General features: G+C 47.9%; 5 protein-coding genes across 5 annotated transcripts; 2 read left to right on the top strand and 3 right to left on the bottom strand.

Moving 5' to 3' along the window:
- Positions 1 to 961: 961 nt before the first annotated feature.
- F5891DRAFT_125170 (aldehyde dehydrogenase) lies at positions 962 to 3,374 on the top strand. Its single transcript, XM_041369902.1, has 11 exons — positions 962 to 1,090; positions 1,142 to 1,419; positions 1,482 to 1,520; positions 1,574 to 1,964; positions 2,030 to 2,307; positions 2,360 to 2,434; positions 2,485 to 2,540; positions 2,614 to 2,673; positions 2,736 to 2,774; positions 2,837 to 2,909; positions 2,960 to 3,374. Exons 1-11 carry the CDS (start codon positions 1,061 to 1,063, stop codon positions 3,060 to 3,062), a joined length of 1,422 nt encoding a protein of 473 aa, XP_041217720.1. The 5' UTR covers positions 962 to 1,060; the 3' UTR covers positions 3,063 to 3,374.
- A 538-nt stretch (positions 3,375 to 3,912) lies between these two features.
- F5891DRAFT_1198206 (uncharacterized protein) lies at positions 3,913 to 6,234 on the top strand (the record flags this gene model as incomplete). The annotated part of the gene is made up of 9 exons (XM_041368595.1): positions 3,913 to 4,016; positions 4,071 to 4,219; positions 4,275 to 4,369; positions 4,421 to 4,529; positions 4,582 to 4,627; positions 4,682 to 5,349; positions 5,400 to 5,515; positions 5,572 to 5,704; positions 5,756 to 6,234. 9 exons carry the CDS (start codon positions 3,913 to 3,915, stop codon positions 6,232 to 6,234), a joined length of 1,899 nt encoding a protein of 632 aa, XP_041217719.1.
- Positions 6,235 to 6,445: 211 nt separating this feature from the next.
- F5891DRAFT_1072193 (tyrosyl-DNA phosphodiesterase-domain-containing protein) lies at positions 6,446 to 9,326 on the bottom strand. Its single transcript, XM_041363307.1, has 12 exons — positions 9,254 to 9,326; positions 8,641 to 9,205; positions 8,382 to 8,582; positions 8,317 to 8,325; positions 8,188 to 8,268; positions 7,999 to 8,142; positions 7,732 to 7,947; positions 7,500 to 7,682; positions 7,336 to 7,446; positions 7,066 to 7,284; positions 6,895 to 7,011; positions 6,446 to 6,830 (listed from the first exon to the last, which is right to left on the bottom strand). The coding sequence occupies exons 1-12, from the start codon at positions 9,292 to 9,294 to the stop codon at positions 6,786 to 6,788; spliced, it is 1,932 nt and encodes a 643-aa protein (XP_041217718.1). The 5' UTR covers positions 9,295 to 9,326; the 3' UTR covers positions 6,446 to 6,785.
- A 157-nt stretch (positions 9,327 to 9,483) lies between these two features.
- On the bottom strand, positions 9,484 to 12,534 carry F5891DRAFT_125014 (uncharacterized protein). The gene is made up of 16 exons (XM_041369875.1): positions 12,333 to 12,534; positions 12,151 to 12,280; positions 11,956 to 12,089; positions 11,840 to 11,904; positions 11,714 to 11,790; positions 11,639 to 11,663; positions 11,533 to 11,586; positions 11,291 to 11,481; positions 11,141 to 11,235; positions 10,884 to 11,087; positions 10,688 to 10,832; positions 10,626 to 10,639; positions 10,450 to 10,565; positions 10,305 to 10,393; positions 10,116 to 10,250; positions 9,484 to 10,062 (listed from the first exon to the last, which is right to left on the bottom strand). The coding sequence occupies exons 1-16, from the start codon at positions 12,388 to 12,390 to the stop codon at positions 9,738 to 9,740; spliced, it is 1,857 nt and encodes a 618-aa protein (XP_041217717.1). The 5' UTR covers positions 12,391 to 12,534; the 3' UTR covers positions 9,484 to 9,737.
- A 2,080-nt stretch (positions 12,535 to 14,614) lies between these two features.
- F5891DRAFT_1072180 (uncharacterized protein) lies at positions 14,615 to 16,236 on the bottom strand. The gene is made up of 2 exons (XM_041363306.1): positions 16,132 to 16,236; positions 14,615 to 16,062 (listed from the first exon to the last, which is right to left on the bottom strand). Exons 1-2 carry the CDS (start codon positions 16,222 to 16,224, stop codon positions 14,809 to 14,811), a joined length of 1,347 nt encoding a protein of 448 aa, XP_041217716.1. The 5' UTR covers positions 16,225 to 16,236; the 3' UTR covers positions 14,615 to 14,808.
- Positions 16,237 to 19,026: the final 2,790 nt, after the last annotated feature.

The following is a 19,026-nucleotide window of genomic DNA, read 5'->3' as shown; positions in this document are numbered from 1 at the left end:
AGAAACCTTCATTACTGTAGCATGGTCTACATCGATTCGGAAGGTTCCGTTGATACATTTGCGATCCCATGTGTCTTGTTCATGAAACTGGGTATCCCGGCCACTTCTAGCCTTGCTGGGCGGCCGCAGGAGCCAAGAAGAGAAAACTTTGAAAAACTCCGCGAACTGGCCTAAATTTCAAATTTCCGTGTAAGCACGAGTGATTGAGATCTGGCCAGTCTGGGGCGGAGTCTGGGGCGTTTGGCAAAGTCTGGGGGTCCCGGCTGACCCGGGCTGACCCGATCTGAGTTTGAATTGTTTTGGTCACGTGTTTGCTTTGTGACAACTCCGAAGCTCCTCAGATTTTGCAACTCTGGCCCAACGATAGTACTCTTAGAACTAGATCTTGTCAGTTGCTACGAATACACATCACTTGTCCAAAAAACAGGCTTACATATTGGGAGGGCCAGGTGGCGGCAGTGTCAAGCCAGGTGAGATTGACGCCACCCTGCCCGGCCGTGACGCGCCTGTGACGCGGCACTGTAACAAATTCCTAGGTACAGATCATGTTCAAACAACTTCATATGTCATTCCAAACACTTTAAATCCTCGTTTATGATCAACACATGAGTGTTTGCCTGCGTACAGGCTCTATAGTGCTGCTCAAGCCCCAACCATGGCATTGTCAGAAGCCTCGTTTAGGCTGGGTCAAGCACCACTCACACCACGACAAGTTCTCCCACTGAACATCTTCGCAGTCTCTGTACTAATATCAACATTCACACTCTATGCCGCGTCAAATTTTGTCCATAACCCTTCTGAGTATTATGCACACACATCTCCTGCCCGTCGCGTCACTGACACGTCTAGGTCCGCATTATGACCAGCTGGCAAAACAAAACTAGTTGTTTTGCCACATCGGCGATACCGATTGATTTCAAACATGCACACAGTAGTAATTTCATACGGCTGTTCAGGTTTATCCTACGTGTGAACTAACGTTTGGTCTCCATGCTGCTTCTGTATGGCTCGACGTCGGTTTAAGATCAATTGATTGTCATCCACGGCTGAGAACTGAAAGATGGCTACTCCCATCAATACGATCCCACAGGTGAGTACATTTTGTTCAGCGCTCGTTGCATGACCTCAGTCAGCGGCAAAGATCAGAGATGCCCTTCAAGCGACATTCCGCAGCGGATTGACCCGTCCCATTGCGTGGCGTCAGCACCAGTTATACCAGCTTGCGCGACTGGCGCAGAATGAACGGGAGCTCATTTGTGATGCCCTGCAGAAGGACCTCGGAAAACCAAAAACAGAGGTTCTCATGGCCGAAGTAGGCTGCATCATCGAAACAGCTATGAAGAGCGCAGAGCAGCTACCAGAGTGGGCTAAGACTGAATATCCTGAAGTGGCTGATTGGCAGAAGCCATGGAAGCCAACGTGAGTGATCGGATGATCAAACTTGATGTATCGATGTGACTGATGACTATACCGTGTACCAGGGTCTACAAGGCTCCGAGGGGAACTGTATTGATATTCTCGTGAGATGGAAGATACTGACTCAGTTCCACTTCCTGACCTCGCGCTTAAACAGGCCATGGAACTACCCTATGCTCCTCATTTTCCAACCTCTCATCGGTGCAATCGCAGCAGGCTGCACCGCCGTACTAAAGCCCTCTGAGCTCGCCCCCGCCTTCTCACAGCTCTTGGATGAAATTATGCCAAAGTACTTCGACCCAAATGTGTACCGTGTCGTCAATGGTGCTGTGCCTGAAACTACAAAGCTTCTGGAGCTTCAATGGGACTACATTTTGTATACGGGGAATGACAAGGTCGCTAGGATCGTCGCCAGGGCTGCGGCTAAGCACCTGACGCCACTGACATTGGATTTGGGTGGAAAGAGTCCTGTGATTATCGACTCGGCATATGACATCGATCTTGCCGCAAAGAGGATCTTATGGGGCAAGTGCAAGAATGCGGGACAGGTGAGTTTATGTTGACCGACTTAGGGTTACTCCCGATGCGGTATACTGAACAGGAATTCTGGCAGACCTGCGTGGCAGCTGACTATGTCCTAGTGCAGCGGGACAAGCAAGATGAGCTGATCAAGGCATTCCAAAAACATTATGATTCATTCTTCCCGAACGGTGCGCTAGATTCGCCATTGTTTGGAAGTATCGTATCGGATTTGCACCATAAACGCCTTACTTCACTTCTGTCCCGCACGAAGGGCGAAGTCGTTCTCAAGGGTCGCTCTGACGCTGCGAGGAGGAGACTCGAGCCCACCATTGTGAAGAATGTTGCGGAAGGCGATTCCTTGCTAGAAGAGTCAGTATTTCCTTGTATTGGAAATATGATTCTAACTGCATGGTATTTATAGAGAACTCTTTGGTCCGGTATTACCTATCGTACCCGTGGATTCTCTCAAACAGGCAGTCGACTTTGTTAATGCACGGTAAGCTCTCGTCCTATGATTCAACACGTTAGCTGACTTACCTCACGAAGACCTCGTCCAGTAGTTTTGTACGTTTTTAGTGACAACGAGAGCGTAAAGCAACAGGGTATGTTTCGCTTAGCTAATGACAGTCGGTTGAAACTTGATGCTAAAAATTGCGATCAAATTTTCTTTGACAGTTGTCTCGGAAACGCAGAGCGGCGGTATTGTTTTCAATGATACCTACCAACAACTCTCAGGCACGTAATTGACAGTATTGACGTCATGCTCGAATTAGCGCTCATCTACTTTTGCCGGTCAGTGCATGAACTACCATTTGGGGGAGTGGGGGAGTCAGGCTGTGAGATTTCCACTCCACCTGAGAATGCAGAGAATGCCACTGACACTTGAACCCCGTGATAGATGGATACCAGGTTATGAAATATACGTATGATACGTTCACGCAGCTTCGTAGCTCTATTGATATGCCGAGAGAGTGAGTACTACTTCTAGTTACTTTTTGAAGGCTGATCTGAATTTGGGCAGGGCTGAGCCACACCTGGCGATTCGGTATCCGCCTCATTCGGAAGAGGCAGTGCAAGCGCTCACTGCTGTGGTACATACCCCCATTCCATCAAGCCGCCTGTGAGAAGATATCAACGGCCATCATGCACTATCTGTGATTCAAATATCGTTGCATATGTAAGGTGTTAGGATCCGAACCATGGATTGCCGTCCTAGGTTGTACATATTGTTATCATAATACCTGCACAGGACATTTGTAATGTTGGTGATGGGCCATCAGCCTGTGAAGAAGAAACCTTGATAACTGTGGGCATGGTCTTGCATCGATTCAGAAGGTTCCGTTGATACATTTGCGATGACATGCGTCTTGTTCATGAAACTGGGTATCCCCGGCCACTTCTAGCCTTGCTATGCTAGCTGGGCGGCCGCAAGAACCAAGGAGAGAAATTGTGAAAAACTCCGCGAACTGGCCTAAATTTCAAATTTCCGTGTAAGCATGAGTGATTGCACACTTGGCCCGGTCATCTATCACATCCCCACAACACGTCGGAACCACGTTACTCACTGTCGCATCCCATCAGAAGTTCGTATAAGCTCCGGTCTGGACCATGATTAATGTTTCGTTGAGTTACGTTGTATTCTGATCGTGAGACCGGCCTATCAAATGACTTCAACGAAATCTTCCATCGTCTGTTTTTGTGGAAGTTTCACGCAGTCGTTGGGGTCTTCCTACTATCGGAACAACCGTGCATAATTGGCAAATCATACAGCGGTCACATGCCGGATAAAAATACAGCAGAAAGTGGGGTGGGCTTTCACTCCGCCTCGGATATGTTGGACAACTAACGGCATGGCGCTTGTATAGCTTTGCTCTTTTGGGCTAAGCGCAACGCTATATAATCCCAAGGTTGTATAAGCCGATAGGAGTAAGGCTACCTTCCGCCCTCTTTCCGTACCACGCGCCTACGACCAAGATGTCGACCTCCTCGCCTGTGAACGAAAAATCCGATGTGGTAGAGCGTCCGGAACATGTTCATCACGGTAAATCACATATGGATGCGGAGACAAGAGCCATTGCGTGCGTATGACATGTGTCCTGTGTCAAGTGCCCAGGCTGACGCTTTTCCGCCAGTAACGCCGATGCCAAATTATCAAATCCCTTGCGCGGTATACCTCATGATCGTCTGATGGCAGATATCGAAATTTTTGCGCAGGAGAGAGGATTGACCCATCTGTTGCCTGAGCTGAAGAAAGGGGCGCTTGTTGCACAGGATCCCACTTGTATGTCACCATGAGAGATGTTTTCCCCAGTTGACCCGAGTTCCTTGATGTGCAGGTTATAATCGTCTAGACATGTTCTCAGAAGACGACAAACGACTTTTAACAGAAGAGGTTACACACAAGTGGCGACAGACACCCATGCTGTATTACGTCGGTGTCACCCTGTTTTTGATTATTTGTCATGGCTCATCATTAAAATAGATGGTCGTGATGTCATCACTTGCAGCGGCTGTCCAGGGAATGGATGAGGCTGTTATCAATGGCGCTCAAATTATTTATCCCAAGCAGTTTGGTATCGGCGGTGGCACCCGTACGTACTTTAAAGCTCTTACATCGTTCCAATAATCATGATCTGTGTCTAGAACGCGATTCATGGTTAATCGGTCTCGTCAACTCTGCACCCTACTTGTATGCACATTGCTTTGTTCGTATTGCGGGATATTGTTTCTCATCATTCCACAGATGCTGTGCCACCATTTCTTGTTGGATGACACACCCGCTCAACCATTATCTTGGGCGTAAAAAGACCATTTTCGTCACTTGCATGATCTCGTTCTTGACATGTATTTGGTCCGGATTGACAAATACCTGGTGGCACTTATTCATTGCACGGTTCTTCCTCGGTTTTGGTATCGGTCCCAAATCTGCCACCGTCCCAGTATACACCGCCGAATGTTCACCCGCACCGATACGTGGCGCTCTCGTCATGATGTGGCAGATGTGGACCGCTTTCGGCATTGCTCTAGGAGACCTTGTCGACTTGGCATTCTATTTCATTCCGGACACTCCCGGTGTGACTGGTCTGAATTGGCGTCTCATGCTAGCCTCTGCTGGTATCCCCGGTCTTATTGTCTGTATGCAGGTCATGTTTGCACCCGAGTCGCCTCGTTGGTTGATCTCCAAGGGTCGCTACGAGGATGCCTTCAATGAACTTTGTCGGCTTCGTTTCTCTCGCGTTCAGGCTGCTCGTGATTTATACTACATTCACGTGTTGCTCGAGGCAGAAAACGAGATGAAGAAGGGTCGTAACCGCATTGTTGAGATGTTTACGATTCCGCGTAACAGGAATGCTGCCCTTGCTAGCTGGGTCGTCATGTTCGGCCAGCAGTTTTGCGGTGTCAATGTCATCGGTATGATATTTGTGTTCATGATTTGGAAATGATTGTTAACTCGATGGCAGCTTACTACTCATCCGACGTCTTCGTACAGTCTGGTTTCACGCAGGTTTCTGCACTGGCTTCCTCCCTTGGATTCGGTGCACTTAACTGGTTGTTCGCCATCCCTGCTTTTTTCACTGTGAGTGGTCCCTGCCATGGTTGGGGTTTCCGTGAATATTAAAGTTGGAACACTAGATCGACACTTACGGGCGGAGGAATTTACTTTTGTTCACATTTCCTTGCATGGCCATCTGTCTTTTAATCACAGGCTTCTCCTTCTGGAGTACTTCGGAGACAGGGCGTGTAACGGGTGTTAGTATCGGAATATGTACGTCATCCCTTTGGTATTTGATACTGCCATTAATATATGCTCCTTCAGACCTCTTTGCGATCTTCTATTCTCCAGGAGAAGGTCCAGTGCCGTTCACGTACTCCGCAGAGGCATTCCCTCTCTATATCCGTGATATCGGCATGTCCTTTGCTACTGCGACCACTTGGTTCTGGAACTTCATTCTGTCAATCACTTGGCCTTCGCTTGTCTTGGCCTTCAAACCACAAGGTGCCTTCGGCTGGTACGCAGCATGGTGCTGTATTCTCTGGGTGCTCATCTTGTTGTTCGTGCGCGAGACGAAAGGCAAGACCCTGGAGGAGCTCGACCAAGTTTTCGCTGTCCCCCTTGGCGCGCACGCTGCATATGGTCTGCGCCAGATACCTTACGGCATCAAAAAGTTCGTGTTGTTCCAGAACCCTACCCCTGAGCAGCTTTATGAGTTTGAGAGCGAGAGCGAGGTGTCGAGCACTGGGGGCGACGAGAATGCGAAGAGGGAGGTGAAGGAGGATGTGGAGAAGGCAAGATGAGTTGAGCCGTTATGTGATATGACTGACGCTTCGCTTGATCCATGTAAGGTGGATAGATTTATTCACATGCTATTTAATTTGTTACCGATGTCACTTACACATGTATGATACATATTGCCATCTGATATTTTTATGTAATACCAGCTCAGCGCTCAGTTGTTATTATTAAGTTACAGATTGATGCCTTGGCATGAGACTCAAACCCTATGTTTGCTAACTACCTCCTTCTGTCGTGGAAGTCTCAAATTTCACAAAGAACAAGGAGAAAAGATACTACGGATATTGTGATCTCAGCGGAGATTGCAACAACGTCGGCGTGGAGCATACAAATCATGGCCACATGTAACTGCCCAACTTTGTCCTGCATGGTTTCGGTACTACGTAGCCTAATGAATGGGATCCGTCTACTGGACCATCCGTTGCTAGTGAAAGTTCGCAAGCCACGCTCTATGAAAAGACATTGATCTAACTGCGAGATACTGATCTGAGATCAGGGTCATGCTCAACTGTACAAGGCTTCCTGGTAACAATGATATCGGCTATACACATGATCACATCTCTTGGCTCTGCCGCAGCAACTGCGACTCTTCCTGTATCTGAGACAAAGACAAACACGGCATAAGTTTACGCGCCCCTAGTACACACAATGACTGAACTTACCCATGGTCTATCCTGTCCACTCACATACTTCCTCGCCGGACGCTTGAAGCACGACACCCTCTCCGCGTCCTTCGCATCGTAAAGAGGGAAGACAATTCCCAATTCATAGTTGACCACCTGGCGAACGACGGGTCATTAGGAAAGCTTCGTGAAAAAAGTGTGTTGACTGACATTGAGTACTGGGTTGAACCCAGAGCCAGAAAGCGTTCCCCATGCTGAAGGTGTGAAATTATGCGAGCCAACATAAGCCCAGCCAATTGGGTCGTTTTGAATTTCGATGTCATCGGATTCAGGCTCGGTTTCGCTGTCGGACAATTCCTTTCCCTTTCCGTTTGACTGGCTGCTTGTTTCAAATATCGATTTCTTGGGGCGATAGGTCGCGATAATCATCTGGAGAGCCGAATGGATTAACGATCTACGGGTGTACTTGCACTGGCGTACCTTGGTGTGCATCAGCACTCGTCCGCCAGTACTGTTCGAGTCATGGAATAGCTCTCGAGGAAATTTCGACGCTTCCCATTGGTTCGTGCGGCAAAACATGGTCCCACCTCCCTGTCAATTATTTTGAGATATATTCAAGAGTGATCGCCGAAAACACGACTAACCAGTTCACCGAGGACGCTATCACGCACTGTCTTCAGGCTGGGGAAGACAATCTTCACAGGGGGCCACGGCAACTTGGCACGTCTGGCTTTTGATTCGTCCAGCCAGTCTTCAGCTGATTCTCCACGTGCTGACCAGTAGAACTCGTTTACCCACTGGGTCGAGTAAGTTCCTATACTCGAGCCCTACACAGTATGAACATCCCTGCGGCGGAACTGAAGACGTTCGACATACCTGGGACTCGATAAGGAGGTCCTTAGCAGCCTTTCCCTTTCCAGTACGAAGCCCCATATCACGGACGGCCTTCATCAGCCTAGTATGGCCAGTCAAGACGACATTTGGCCATCCTTCATGTTTACCGGCGATGGAGGGAATGAGTTTAACCTTCACTTTTGACCAATCCCATTTCATTCGCAAGTCGTTGATAGTTTGAAGGGGTAGATTTGGGTGCTGTGAAATAAGATCAGTAGTGCAGCAAATGAGATTCCTGACACGACTGACATCGTTTGCTAGCATGTTCGCAAGCGCCGGTCGAACGTTGACAGCGCGTAAAACGTTTTGCATGATTGACGGGAAGTCATCGATGGCCTTGGGATCGTGTGGTATCGGAGCAGATCGTGGCGGTAGATCTTGCAGCCAAACGGCCTGTCAAACTGTTCAAGAACTCCCCTACGTCGACTGCGGACTCACATTTTCGATATCGCGCCAATCGTGATCTACGAGGTTGGCGGTAGATATGACTATGCGAAGCCGTCCAGTCTTGTAGAATATCTTTGGAGAAATTTAGTTGGCGTCGTGCAGCGATCCGAATGGACTCACGAGCATGAACTAGGGGCGACGAAGTCAGCGCAGCGTTCTAGAATTTGCTGTACCAATAGACCTACTTTCATATGCTGGCAACCTCGTCCATTGCGGAGAGACGGAACAGTCATAACCCAGTTTGGAAGAATGTTCTTGATGGTCGGTTGACCTGACTGATCAGGCTGCGCCACAATGATCACTGGAGTAGATGGCGCAAAGAATTCATATATCCAAGAGACAGACATCGCGTATGACGCTATGATAGCAAAGGATATATCAGGTTTCTGAAGAACTGCAGCATCACGCATCATGAATGAAAAACACAGCAGAATCAACGCGTACCGAACCCAGTACCTCTGTGAGGCGGAAAGTGGGCTTTCCATCTTGGCGAGGTTGAGAATGCTTGTTAGCTGTTGGACGTAATTCGCCGTTCCAGAACAGTTGTTCAGAGGTTGGTGTAGAATTTATACTAGTGCTGGCTGTTCGAGAACTTGCAGACGAGCCCGAAGGGACGCTAGATGACGAAGCAGAAGCAATGTTCGCTCGACCATTAGCATGTTTTTCAGAGGAGGGAATGTGTTGCCTCTTTGTAGGGGGCGATATGCCTCCTCCATCATCTGCATCCTGCCCACGCAACCTCTTCAGCCTCTCGAGTCGTTCTCTCTCCATCTGTGCTCGTTCGGACAAAAAGCTCGCTGCTAGGGTATTCCGAGCACTCTGAGACGGAGGCGCAGGATAATGGACGGATTGCGTTGTGGCCCGCGAAGATTCGGTCTTGAACGCTCGATTTTCCTGTAACCGCCCAGACTGGAAGCGATCGTCATCATCGTCCTCGGAATCACTGATTGAAATCGCCCTCGAAGATGATGCGTTGACCTGGGACTCTCGGAGACTCAAAGCAAGCGCTCTGATTCATCTTGTGAGAAACCGTAAAAATTGTAATAGATACAAATACCTTTCCAAATCTTTGTCCATGTACAGATCTCGTTCTTGCATGTAGGTAATTAGAATTGAGCATTGAAATATTGAAGTCCAGACAATGCACGCCACCGCGTCTCATTGCAAAGATGCACGTGATTTACGCGTGACCGACGCGACAGCCTGACTCTGAATCGGAGTCCAGTGGTCACGAAACATCAACACAAATACAAACATTTTTCAACTACTCGTACTATACGCTTTACCCTTATCTCGTACACTGAATTTTAGGACACCTCGTAGGGCACCCTGACAATGAGGCCGGGTTTTTATAGACTGTCACAGTACCTTGGCACGTTAGGGTGCTCGAGTCAAATCTGGTAGTAAGTACATGACATCAATAGAACACGGTATCGTAGGCTACAGTATTATGGTTCCAGTTATATAGTACAAGCGAGCACCATCTGCAATCGCATCAGTACTCCCCGCGCAAAACCATCTACGAAAGAAACTATCGAATGCTACGACCAAGGCTCGTCCGGCAGATCTACATGGGGCTTTTCCCGAAGTTTGGACATTTGTGCCTCGTCGATGCTATAGAATTGCATCACCTCAACGATTTTATCCAACGCATCGCTATCCATACGATCCACGATGGTCAATTGATCATCATAATCCTGAATCCGCGTATTAGCTTCTCCGCTCATTGGAGAGTCGACATAGCATTTGACCGCGAGCTTGATCGCCCTGCGAGTGAGTTCCTGACTTTCTGACACGAGATAAAGTGTCTGCAACACAAGCGTTAAGTGGATTATGTATGCCATGAAGCGCTGAAGCACCGCGTGGCTGACAAAGGAGTGTTAATATCCTTTCGTACGCGAAAACATAGTGGTGCGTACGATATCTGGTATACATCGTAAGCCCATACGGCGAGTACGGCACCTATTGCAATTGGTACTACGATGGGAGCCGCAGGTCCCGCCAGGGCCGATACGATGCCCGCAATAGTGCCCACCATGGATAACCCAAAAGCCCTGTAAACATTCGATGAGATGAAAATTAATCTATCACGTAAGAGATCAGCCTACATGGTCTTGGTGGGATTAGTTGCTGGTCCAACTTCTATCTTATCGACTATGTTCATCATCATTGTCCTGAACTCCTGGCTGTGCAAGTACTACGCACAAATCACGTTAGAACGGATGCGACGACGACAAATAAGATAGCCATCACCTTATGGGGGTCACGGAAGTTCCACACGTCGACGATGTCAATGTGAAGCACACGGAGACAATCCCACATTGAACGGTTCTGGAACATTGGGCATGACCCAAGCGCTTTCCAATACCCTGCAAGACATGAAGATTTAGATTGTATTCAGTAATCATGAACACGAAATTGGGACAGACTTTTCTTGCCAACCCTGACACAACGTAAATCACGAGATAAGAATGAAGCAAGCAAGACTCACTCAATTGATGCCTTTATTTTGAGTCCAGGATGGACTCGCTGAGCGATGGAGGTCATCACCGCAGCCTCGGGCGCAGAATACCGACCGACACGGCTTTCAGTGATTTCGATCAGGTGGACGAGCGTCTGCTTGTAGTCTGCTTCAGCTATTTTACAATCAGAGGCACGCATGAACCTGTCGGAGTATTGGTACACACTAGAGATCGTAACGTAGGGTATATCAGGCCCTGCGAATTGTTTTAGAGGTCCGATGCAGGTATTCTGCAGCTCGGCTTCTGCTTTGTTCTTGACGACTTCCTTGATGGCTTTGTCGTTCAATCCATTGGCAGAGGATTCATCTAAATTTCGTTCTATGCGACCGATGAGCATATCGTATTTGGTAAGAACGACGATAACGGGAACTTTGATAGTGTGAGCTCCAAAGTAGCAGAGATATGACTATCGAATTACTTACCGTTTCCCAGCTTTCCACTACTTTTCAATTTAAGGAAATCCTCCGTTCCTGTCTCTAGCAAACGTCCGCCTGCACGAGGTATCTCAAAGCAAAGCCTTTCATATATTTTGTCAATCCACTATAACGGAGTGGTCAAGATAGAATCCCTACCAAATAGCATGCAACTGATGTTCCGGAGTAGGCATGTTCCTCCGACGGTCAATGAAGTCTTCAACTATTTTGAGGTTGTCTTCATCCCCTGGTTCAAAGCCTTTGCTATCATGGAGAACAAACTTGTCGTTCTCAGGTGAGATGAACTCGTGGTCGATGCTGACCTCGCCTGGCTTATAATGCGAGGAGATCTATCGATAGTATGAATAGCTGCACTTATTGAAATGTCGTGTTCAACCCACCGTGTTTTCCACCCCAAATGCGTGGTTGATCACTGAAGACTTGCCGACGCCAGTCTATTAAAAGCACGTTGTCAACACTAGCCTGAGATCGGAGAAAACCATGTACCTTTCCTATCACCAAAATTCGGAACCTTGGGAGAGTCAACCTCAAGGACGGCACTTTATGATCGCCCTGACTCACCGAGGACATTCCCGAAATAATTCGGAAGTGGTAGGCCGAAGCTCAAGGCTTTGGCCGGACGAGACAGACTGTTCAGCCTGCTGATCTATGACTTAGATGGGTTCAATGTTAGACACAAATCCTTACTTCAGTTGTTGCACTTCCGGAAAGGTCGATGACGATGTTGATTTTTCCATGAATCTTGGTGTATTCTACACGCGTGAGGTTAAATTCAGAACCCATTAAGGCAACTCTGATTTCACCTCGTCTTTCGCTTGCACTATACGCGCGGAACACGTCGTCTGGGTTGAAAGTGATATCTCGATGCTTGGTCTTCATCCCAAGCCATTTCGTGGATTGTATATGCAAGGAAAATGTATCTCCTTGAGAAAGCACCCTACGGTACAACAACACAGTAGTAACTCAGGTGAGAGCACGCATTGGAGTCGTGCACTTACATGGGTGGAGAAAACTTGCATTGCAAACTCCGATTTCCTGCTTCGCGTGTAATTGGTGAATGTAACTTACCAATCCGTAGTTCAGCAGACTCTATATTCGTCTTCGGCTTGTTGAAATTGACGGTGATACCTATTGAATATATTCAGCGGGCTGATAATGCTACTTGACAAGAATTGAGCACCAGAGATATGGAGAGGGTAGGAAACCGTCGACTCAGAGGCGTAAAGAGAATCAGCCATGGTGATTTGATCTAGGGAAGGAAGAGCCCACTCTGAGCTACTGTAGAGGTTAAGTACAAGTCACTGCGTTAGCGCTTCACTGCAAGGAAGCCAGGTACCATCGTGTATGCCTCGTGTTGCGCCCAGTGGATATTAATGGTGTCTAACGTAAAACACCTGACCAACACTTTGCAGATGCTTGGTAACGTATCAAATAAAAATACGTCACAAGAATGATATAGCCGCCGAGTCGGAGACTGCATGTGCACTGGCATGAATGGTTCTTCTGGTTCAAGGAACTGACTGTCATCTAGTCGCAAGGTCTGACTATGGGAGACCAAGTTGCGCAAAGTGATGGCGCGGCAAAGACTCGGAGGCCAAAAGCTGTGCACCCACCTTTGGGAGTACTCAACTTTTCGGCACACGCCGTGACTAATTTCAAATATAGGCCAACGCCACTTCGACGCCTCATGATAATACACGACTATATCTATATACCCATTGCCCACTGAATCTGCATGGCGGCTTCGGGTTGGGTTTTTACCGGGTTCACATTGCACACTAGTACGGCAATGATTCTAGGGTACTCCAACACCTCTTCGTCACATTTACTAGTACCTTCCTCCATGGATTCTTTTGCTTACCACTGCATACTTTCGAAATAGAGAGTGATGATTCTAGAGCCTTGCTAGCGAACGACATTGCCGATCCACCAATAGGACGAGCTTCGCGACGATCACCGTGTAAAGATACGGTCTAGGTTACTCTGTGTGGTATGTCTAATCGATTACAGATTGTACACACACTTCTCATGTTGCGAATCTGCCAGGCCTCTGGCTCATCACCCTCGGAGAACATTTTTCAGCTAACTTCTGGTGAGTGTGAATTTCGAGGCTATATCGTGATAAATCTGCTTATCATTGACCATTTAGCTGTTGTCATTATCTTTGAACGCTCTTTCTACATTTAGCGGTGCTATCTTCAGGACCAGTAAACATCCGTTCGCTCCTTTTATGTCGCTCTGGAGCAGTACATTGCATCCTCCCATGCAGCTGCTGTCAGGAAAGCTGTGAGATGTCGAGGACATTTGTCTACTTGGCAAGTCAAGCTATCCTTTGAACACTTCCCGAAGAAGGAAAACGATTGTTTGAAATCACTTAGCATCGCCTGTGTATGTTTGGCTGTTATGTCGTGGCAGTAATTTCGCTGATCGGTTCTCTTCAGCAAGACCTTAATGTTAGGCAATGCAACACAACGTAGATCATGTTCCGCAGTGGAGCTGACATGTCTTAGCAGCGAATGTAAGATTCTTGAATAGTCTATTAAGGTAGTTCCAAGAGTTGGAACGGTTGTATAATATGGCGCTTTCCCGGTATGGTGTGTGCATGTTTGAAGTATGTGAGTCACCTTCGGCGAAGACGGTGGTGAGATCGACTGGGCTTGATATATCTCCCTCTGATTCAAGTGCGTTGAGGTCGGGTATGTTCCACGTACCATTCTGCTCCACAGCCTAACTCAACTTACCCCGTTCTTTCAAAAAAAAGCAATCCAGATTGTCATTCTAGAGTTACATGATATAAACGCATGGAACGTCTCTGTCAACGTCAGTGACACCAGTTGGTGGCTAAGATTGGGCTATTGGCAGATAATGGCCTTCGAAATCAGTGAACTTCAAGCAGCGGACGCACCTTGAAAGTTTTCATTCTTTGAAAGACAATGTGCAGGTTACTATGGCTCTGGATTATAAGTCAAGGGTGGACATCGTCATTTATCATACGTACGCTCTGTGTATCTCCAGGACCTACGATCAAGACTGCATCATTCTCGTTTTCACTAAACAATCAGTTTATTGACCGCATGCATAATTCTTCAGTAGCGTTTTCACCCGTCTTTTTAACGTACGAGAGAACATCTAAAGGGGACCATAAGAAAACACTCGCCTCTCTGATCTGTCTAACAAACTGAATCCCATGCGAGAGCTTGCTGCGATCGATCGGGTGTCGATGTATCTCATGAGGAAGACAAGCACGAAGATGCCTGTCGTCGAGCTGATGGCGGCAGGTGCTTGTACTGGGCTCACTTGTTAGTTAAAATGAATGCGAGCGTGATTTAGTGTTGGCTGTAAGGAAGGCCACGTAATAATCGTGTATACTTACTTCAGCACAACCGTTACAAGTACTTATGTTTAAATACCCCGGCTCAGTTCGGTGCACATGGACCACGCAGTAGGACGGGGATTGATTCTCGACATTCTGTAAGGCGTGCTGCTACTATGGATGGGAGCTAGTTATAAGTAATGTATCATGCAAATAATAAATCTAGAGCCAATTACATGTCGAGGCATAAGCTACCTTGCTTGCCCCGACCTCCCACTCCCACATTCTAAGTATTAAGATACATCGGATAGCACATCTAGTTGAACACATACGTATGAAGGGTTTAGCACGCTGCAGTTGCTCCTGTGATACGACGGCCAAGGACCGCAGAAGACTTGAGAGATTGGAGACGCCTGTTGACCTCCTGCCATGCGTACCGGATGTGGCGTCCACTAGAGCCATGGATAACACTCTCAACCGAAGGAAGCATAGAGAAGAGGATGTAAGCGACAGCTTCCCGATCCACTATGTGAGAGGTGCGCACATCCAATGTTTGTAGAGATGTATGCTGAAACGACTCAGCCTGAGGATCGATATCAATATTCAGAGTATCCATTAATATGTGCAGTGTATGCAAGTGGGGAGATTGACGCAACGCTGCGGATAACCCGCGAAATGTGATAGTAGCTGGGTGAGGATGGGGGTCTTCTAATTTCAGAGAGCGGATGTGCGGCCAACTTGACATGGCTTTCGAAAGGAGGTGGTTGTCAAGGCGAATGCAGCAATGGGGAAAAGCGAGCTGCAGAGTTCTGAGTTGCGTGAAGCCAAGAAATTGGGTGATCGGTGTCAAAGAGCTGTCTGAGGGCTCTGGAACTCTTTGATCACGGGATAAAATGTCGATATGTTGAAGGGTCTGGCATGCCGTGCACTGCGACAGTGCATGAAAGAGCTGCTCAGCATCTTCCCACGGCAAAACACGGGCAACCATTTTGAACTCTTTCAGTGAGGGGAATGCTGAGTTGCGCATGACTGCGATGACGTATGAAGCCGTGGTTACATGGAAAGAAAGAGCCGTGACGTTGAGGAAACGTGTGAAAACGAAGTTATCCGTGTCCAACGGGCAAAGGACTTCGCCAGAAATCGCCACTGAGAGAAGGGTGGGGAGGTTCGATAGGTGTTTCCATGCTGCCCAGTCGAGAGGTGGACAATACAAAGTTACAAGCCGCTTGCACAGACGGATACTGTCAGATAACAGGCACAGCTCATCCGTTGTGCTTTGGTAGGGGATCTTGATGGTTAGATCCTCCAAGGTAGCAGCACAACAGGTCGCAATTAATTTCAAATCGGGATGAATGAGCGATAGCGAACAACGACGCAGAGTGGGAGGTAGGAAGAGATGTAAGTATCCAGCCGGATGTACAGCCATTGACAACGATAGCAATCTCGGGAATATGAATGTCTTGATGGGAAGGACTGAAAGAAGGTGAAAATGGTTGTCGAATGGGATTTGCAATGAGCGCACGCGGTGGGCGTGACGCAAAAATTGGAGGACTTCGTGCTCACATAATGGATTGATGCCTTCAGAGTACCAAGTGTACTGCGTGTAGACACTCAGTGAGCTAATGAACGAAATAGTATGAACAGAGCGTGACTAGTCCGCACTGACCCTTCCGGCATGATGATATATCATGGGATGTAGCCTCGTTACACAGCCCAGCAGTGGTACTATCCCATGCACGTTAGCCCAGAGTAAATCCATTGCGGGCTCGTGGAAGGTCCTGCATGTCGTTGCAAGCGTTGCAAGGGATTTCCGAGCCAATGATATCTCGCCATACGATAATGGATCCATGATTGTATCGACATGAGCGAATATGTCCAGAAGAATTTCAGAAACAAGTAGAGCGCGATGCATGGTCATATGTGGATGGAATAAGTGAAGCGCAGGGAGTCCTACAGAACACGGACACGAACAACCCTGTCCTTCCAAACGTCGGTGATCAAGTCTCTGAGCAGAAGCGAATAGAACACGACCTCGAAGTGTCGGTTCAGTGACTATTCGCTCATGCCGGATTGCCTGATTTCTGGTCTATTTCCCAGCCTATCCTCGTGTAGGGAAAATTCAGCCCGTGCACGTTGTTTTGCATTCGAGCCTGCTTGGTTCCCGGGTGCGCACTGCGCATGGAAAGTCCCGCATCCGCGTGCAGTGTCACGGTGCTCTTTTCGGTTCAAATAAATATAACGACCATTTTTAGCTTGAGGGCATCCACGCGCAGGATCCATTCCAGGAAGTTCTCATCACGAATATTGTGCCATATTTCAATCATTTACATCTCCACCTCGACCTTATGTTTGCTTCACTAGTCTGTCATGATCAATCAATTCTTGTCCTAACAGAGGTAGCATAGTGGTCCCACTGAGATCATAGTGATTTTTGTACCTTCGCCTCGTTTCAGATCATGATGATCTGTCTAGTTAGCAGTTAACACAACGTCTGGATGGGGTGCGGCATATCCTCTCATCAATTATCCCATCCAATGGCGCGCATGCAATAGATCATAAGTAGAACATGGATTTTGAGTGATGTTATTGGGTAGTGTAGGATAGAAAAAGAAAAGTGCGATGATGAAAACAGCATCTTGATCAGAGTGGTGTAAAAAACGTACTCGGTCCGTCTCCTCAGACCCGGGGCTTCGTGGCTCGCGGCCATTTGAAAGATTGAGATACCCGTTGATCTCGTTCCATAGCTTCAGAAAGTAGATTTCGAAGTCCCACATCACATCCTCAATCTACCTCAACAAACATATCAAGCAGCCTTCGCAACCGAGATACCCCCACTCCTCTCCGAACTGATAATCATGATAGTGTATTACATTGTCTAAGCATCAGGGTCTAGCTGAAAATAAGCGGATCAGCGGGAGTGCTGCCTCAACGTGACAGTGAAACATACGCAAGCGATGATTTAGAACGATTGCAAGAACAGCTTCAATCAACTCCGCCTTCGCCCGAGAGCACGAAGATTCTTTCTCCTTCGCCTGAGAGCGTTTGAAAGTCATTCTCTCCAAGGGTTCGAACGGTAACTTCGCCATCCAAGAAGGCACATTTCCTTGATCTGGAAAGACAGCAGTCCTCACGGCTTCTTCATATGTGTGTGCGGCAGTAGCCACAACGTCTTCATATGCCTGGACGGCAGCACTCACAGCTTCCCTGACAGCAGCTGCATGTGGAGATGCCATGTACTGCTCGAGAGCGACATGAAATAAGCGATCAGACTCCTTCTTGTCCTGAAGATAGCGCCGCTTGTCGAAAATGTAGAAAGAGCGTTCGAAGATAATGACAACAGCTAAATGTCCAATAATAAGCAGGTTCATCGCAACTCGGCCTCAAAATTCACCAGAAATGAGCTGAACGATATTCTCCAAGGGTGATGAGTCAGAGGCCTGACAGAGTCGCAACATGAGAAATGTGTGCACAATCGGTAACCAATTGAACATACCGCAGAGAGTAACCTAGACCGTATCTCTACACAGTCATCGTCGTGAAGGTGATCCTATTGAGGGATCAGCGGTGTCGTTCGCTAGCAAGGCTCTGGACTCACGGACTGTCAACCGATCAGTGATATCTTCGGTGAGCAAGGCTCGAGCTCAATGGCAGATAAACACACTCACGGACTGTCGACGGAATCAGCAATTTCAATGGTCAGTGGAGCCCCAATTCGACTGCAGGCACTTACATGCTGTGAATGGATGGCCGATGTATTCAGTCAGTATGGCTTGAGTTCGATGGTGGATCGAGAAACTCACAATCTGTTGACAGAGCGGTGTCGTGTTCGGTCAGTTAGAACGACATAGAATCAATACACCCACATCCTAACAATAAATCAGCGATTGCATCGATTAGGAAGGAAGGAGGGCTGCACACTCACAAGCTGGCAACGAATAGACGATATCTTCGGTCAGTAGCTGAAAGTCGGTGAAGGATTGATGTACTGACCTCCTGCCAATAGATGATCAATCGGGTTGGTCAGGAATGCTTGAACTCGACAAAGAATCAATGGACTGACATTCTATCAACGGATCAGTGGGCGATGGCTTGATTGAGGAAGGCTACGCTTGATGGAGGATCAAACACTCACACGCTTTGAGCAGTAGGCAGACTTCAATCAGCGTGGCTGGAGCTTGAAGGAGGATTAAACACTCACACGCTTCGGGTAGTGGGTAAAGACGTGGATCAGCATGGATCTTACGCGAACGAAGATCGACGCACTCACGTTCTGCGAACGGTGGGCAATGACTTGGATTAGCATGGTTCTTGCTCGAACGAGGGTCGATACACATACCAACTGCGAACGGTGGGCAACGACTTGGATTAGCATGGCTCATGATCGAACGAGGATCGACACACTCACGAACTGCGAACGGTGGGCAACGATCTGGATCAGCATGGCTCTTGCTCGAACGAGGATCGAGATACTCACGTTCTGCGAACGGAACGACTTGGATCAGGGTAGCTCATGCTCGAACGAGGATCGACACACTCACGTTCTGCGAACGGTGGGCAACGA

The sequence above is a fragment of the Suillus fuscotomentosus genome, assembly GCF_016647785.1.
Source record: "Suillus fuscotomentosus strain FC203 chromosome Unknown F5891scaffold_144, whole genome shotgun sequence".
NCBI lineage: Eukaryota > Fungi > Basidiomycota > Agaricomycetes > Boletales > Suillaceae > Suillus > Suillus fuscotomentosus.
The sequence above is the reverse complement of the archived record's forward strand: the minus strand, read 5'-3'. Positions and strand labels throughout refer to the sequence as shown.

What these genes read in the sequence shown, in the direction of transcription:
- F5891DRAFT_125170 (XM_041369902.1), top strand. Translation starts at nt 1,061, where the DNA reads ATGGCTACTCCCATCAATACGATCCCACAG. An exon ending in CAGAAGCCATGGAAGCCAAC is followed by an intron (nt 1,420 to 1,481) that starts GTGAGTGATCGG and finishes ACCGTGTACCAG; the next exon opens with GGTCTACAAGGCTCCGAGGG. An exon ending in CGAGAGCGTAAAGCAACAGG is followed by an intron (nt 2,541 to 2,613) that starts GTATGTTTCGCT and finishes TTTCTTTGACAG; the next exon opens with TTGTCTCGGAAACGCAGAGC.
- F5891DRAFT_1072193 (XM_041363307.1), bottom strand. Translation starts at nt 9,294, where the DNA reads ATGCAAGAACGAGATCTGTACATGGACAAAGATTTGGAAAG. An exon ending in GGTTCAACCCAGTACTCAAT is followed by an intron (nt 7,012 to 7,065) that starts GTCAGTCAACAC and finishes GTCGTTCGCCAG; the next exon opens with GTGGTCAACTATGAATTGGG. An exon ending in GTGGACAGGATAGACCATGG is followed by an intron (nt 6,831 to 6,894) that starts GTAAGTTCAGTC and finishes TCTTTGTCTCAG; the next exon opens with ATACAGGAAGAGTCGCAGTT.
- F5891DRAFT_125014 (XM_041369875.1), bottom strand. Translation starts at nt 12,390, where the DNA reads ATGGCTGATTCTCTTTACGCCTCTGAGTCGACGGTTTCCTACCCTCTC. An exon ending in TAGTGGAAAGCTGGGAAACG is followed by an intron (nt 11,088 to 11,140) that starts GTAAGTAATTCG and finishes ACACTATCAAAG; the next exon opens with TTCCCGTTATCGTCGTTCTT. An exon ending in ACTAATCCCACCAAGACCAT is followed by an intron (nt 10,251 to 10,304) that starts GTAGGCTGATCT and finishes GAATGTTTACAG; the next exon opens with GGCTTTTGGGTTATCCATGG.
- F5891DRAFT_1072180 (XM_041363306.1), bottom strand. Translation starts at nt 16,224, where the DNA reads ATGGATTTACTCTGGGCTAACGTGCATGGGATAGTACCACTGCTGGGC. An exon ending in TATATCATCATGCCGGAAGG is followed by an intron (nt 16,063 to 16,131) that starts GTCAGTGCGGAC and finishes GTCTACACGCAG; the next exon opens with TACACTTGGTACTCTGAAGG.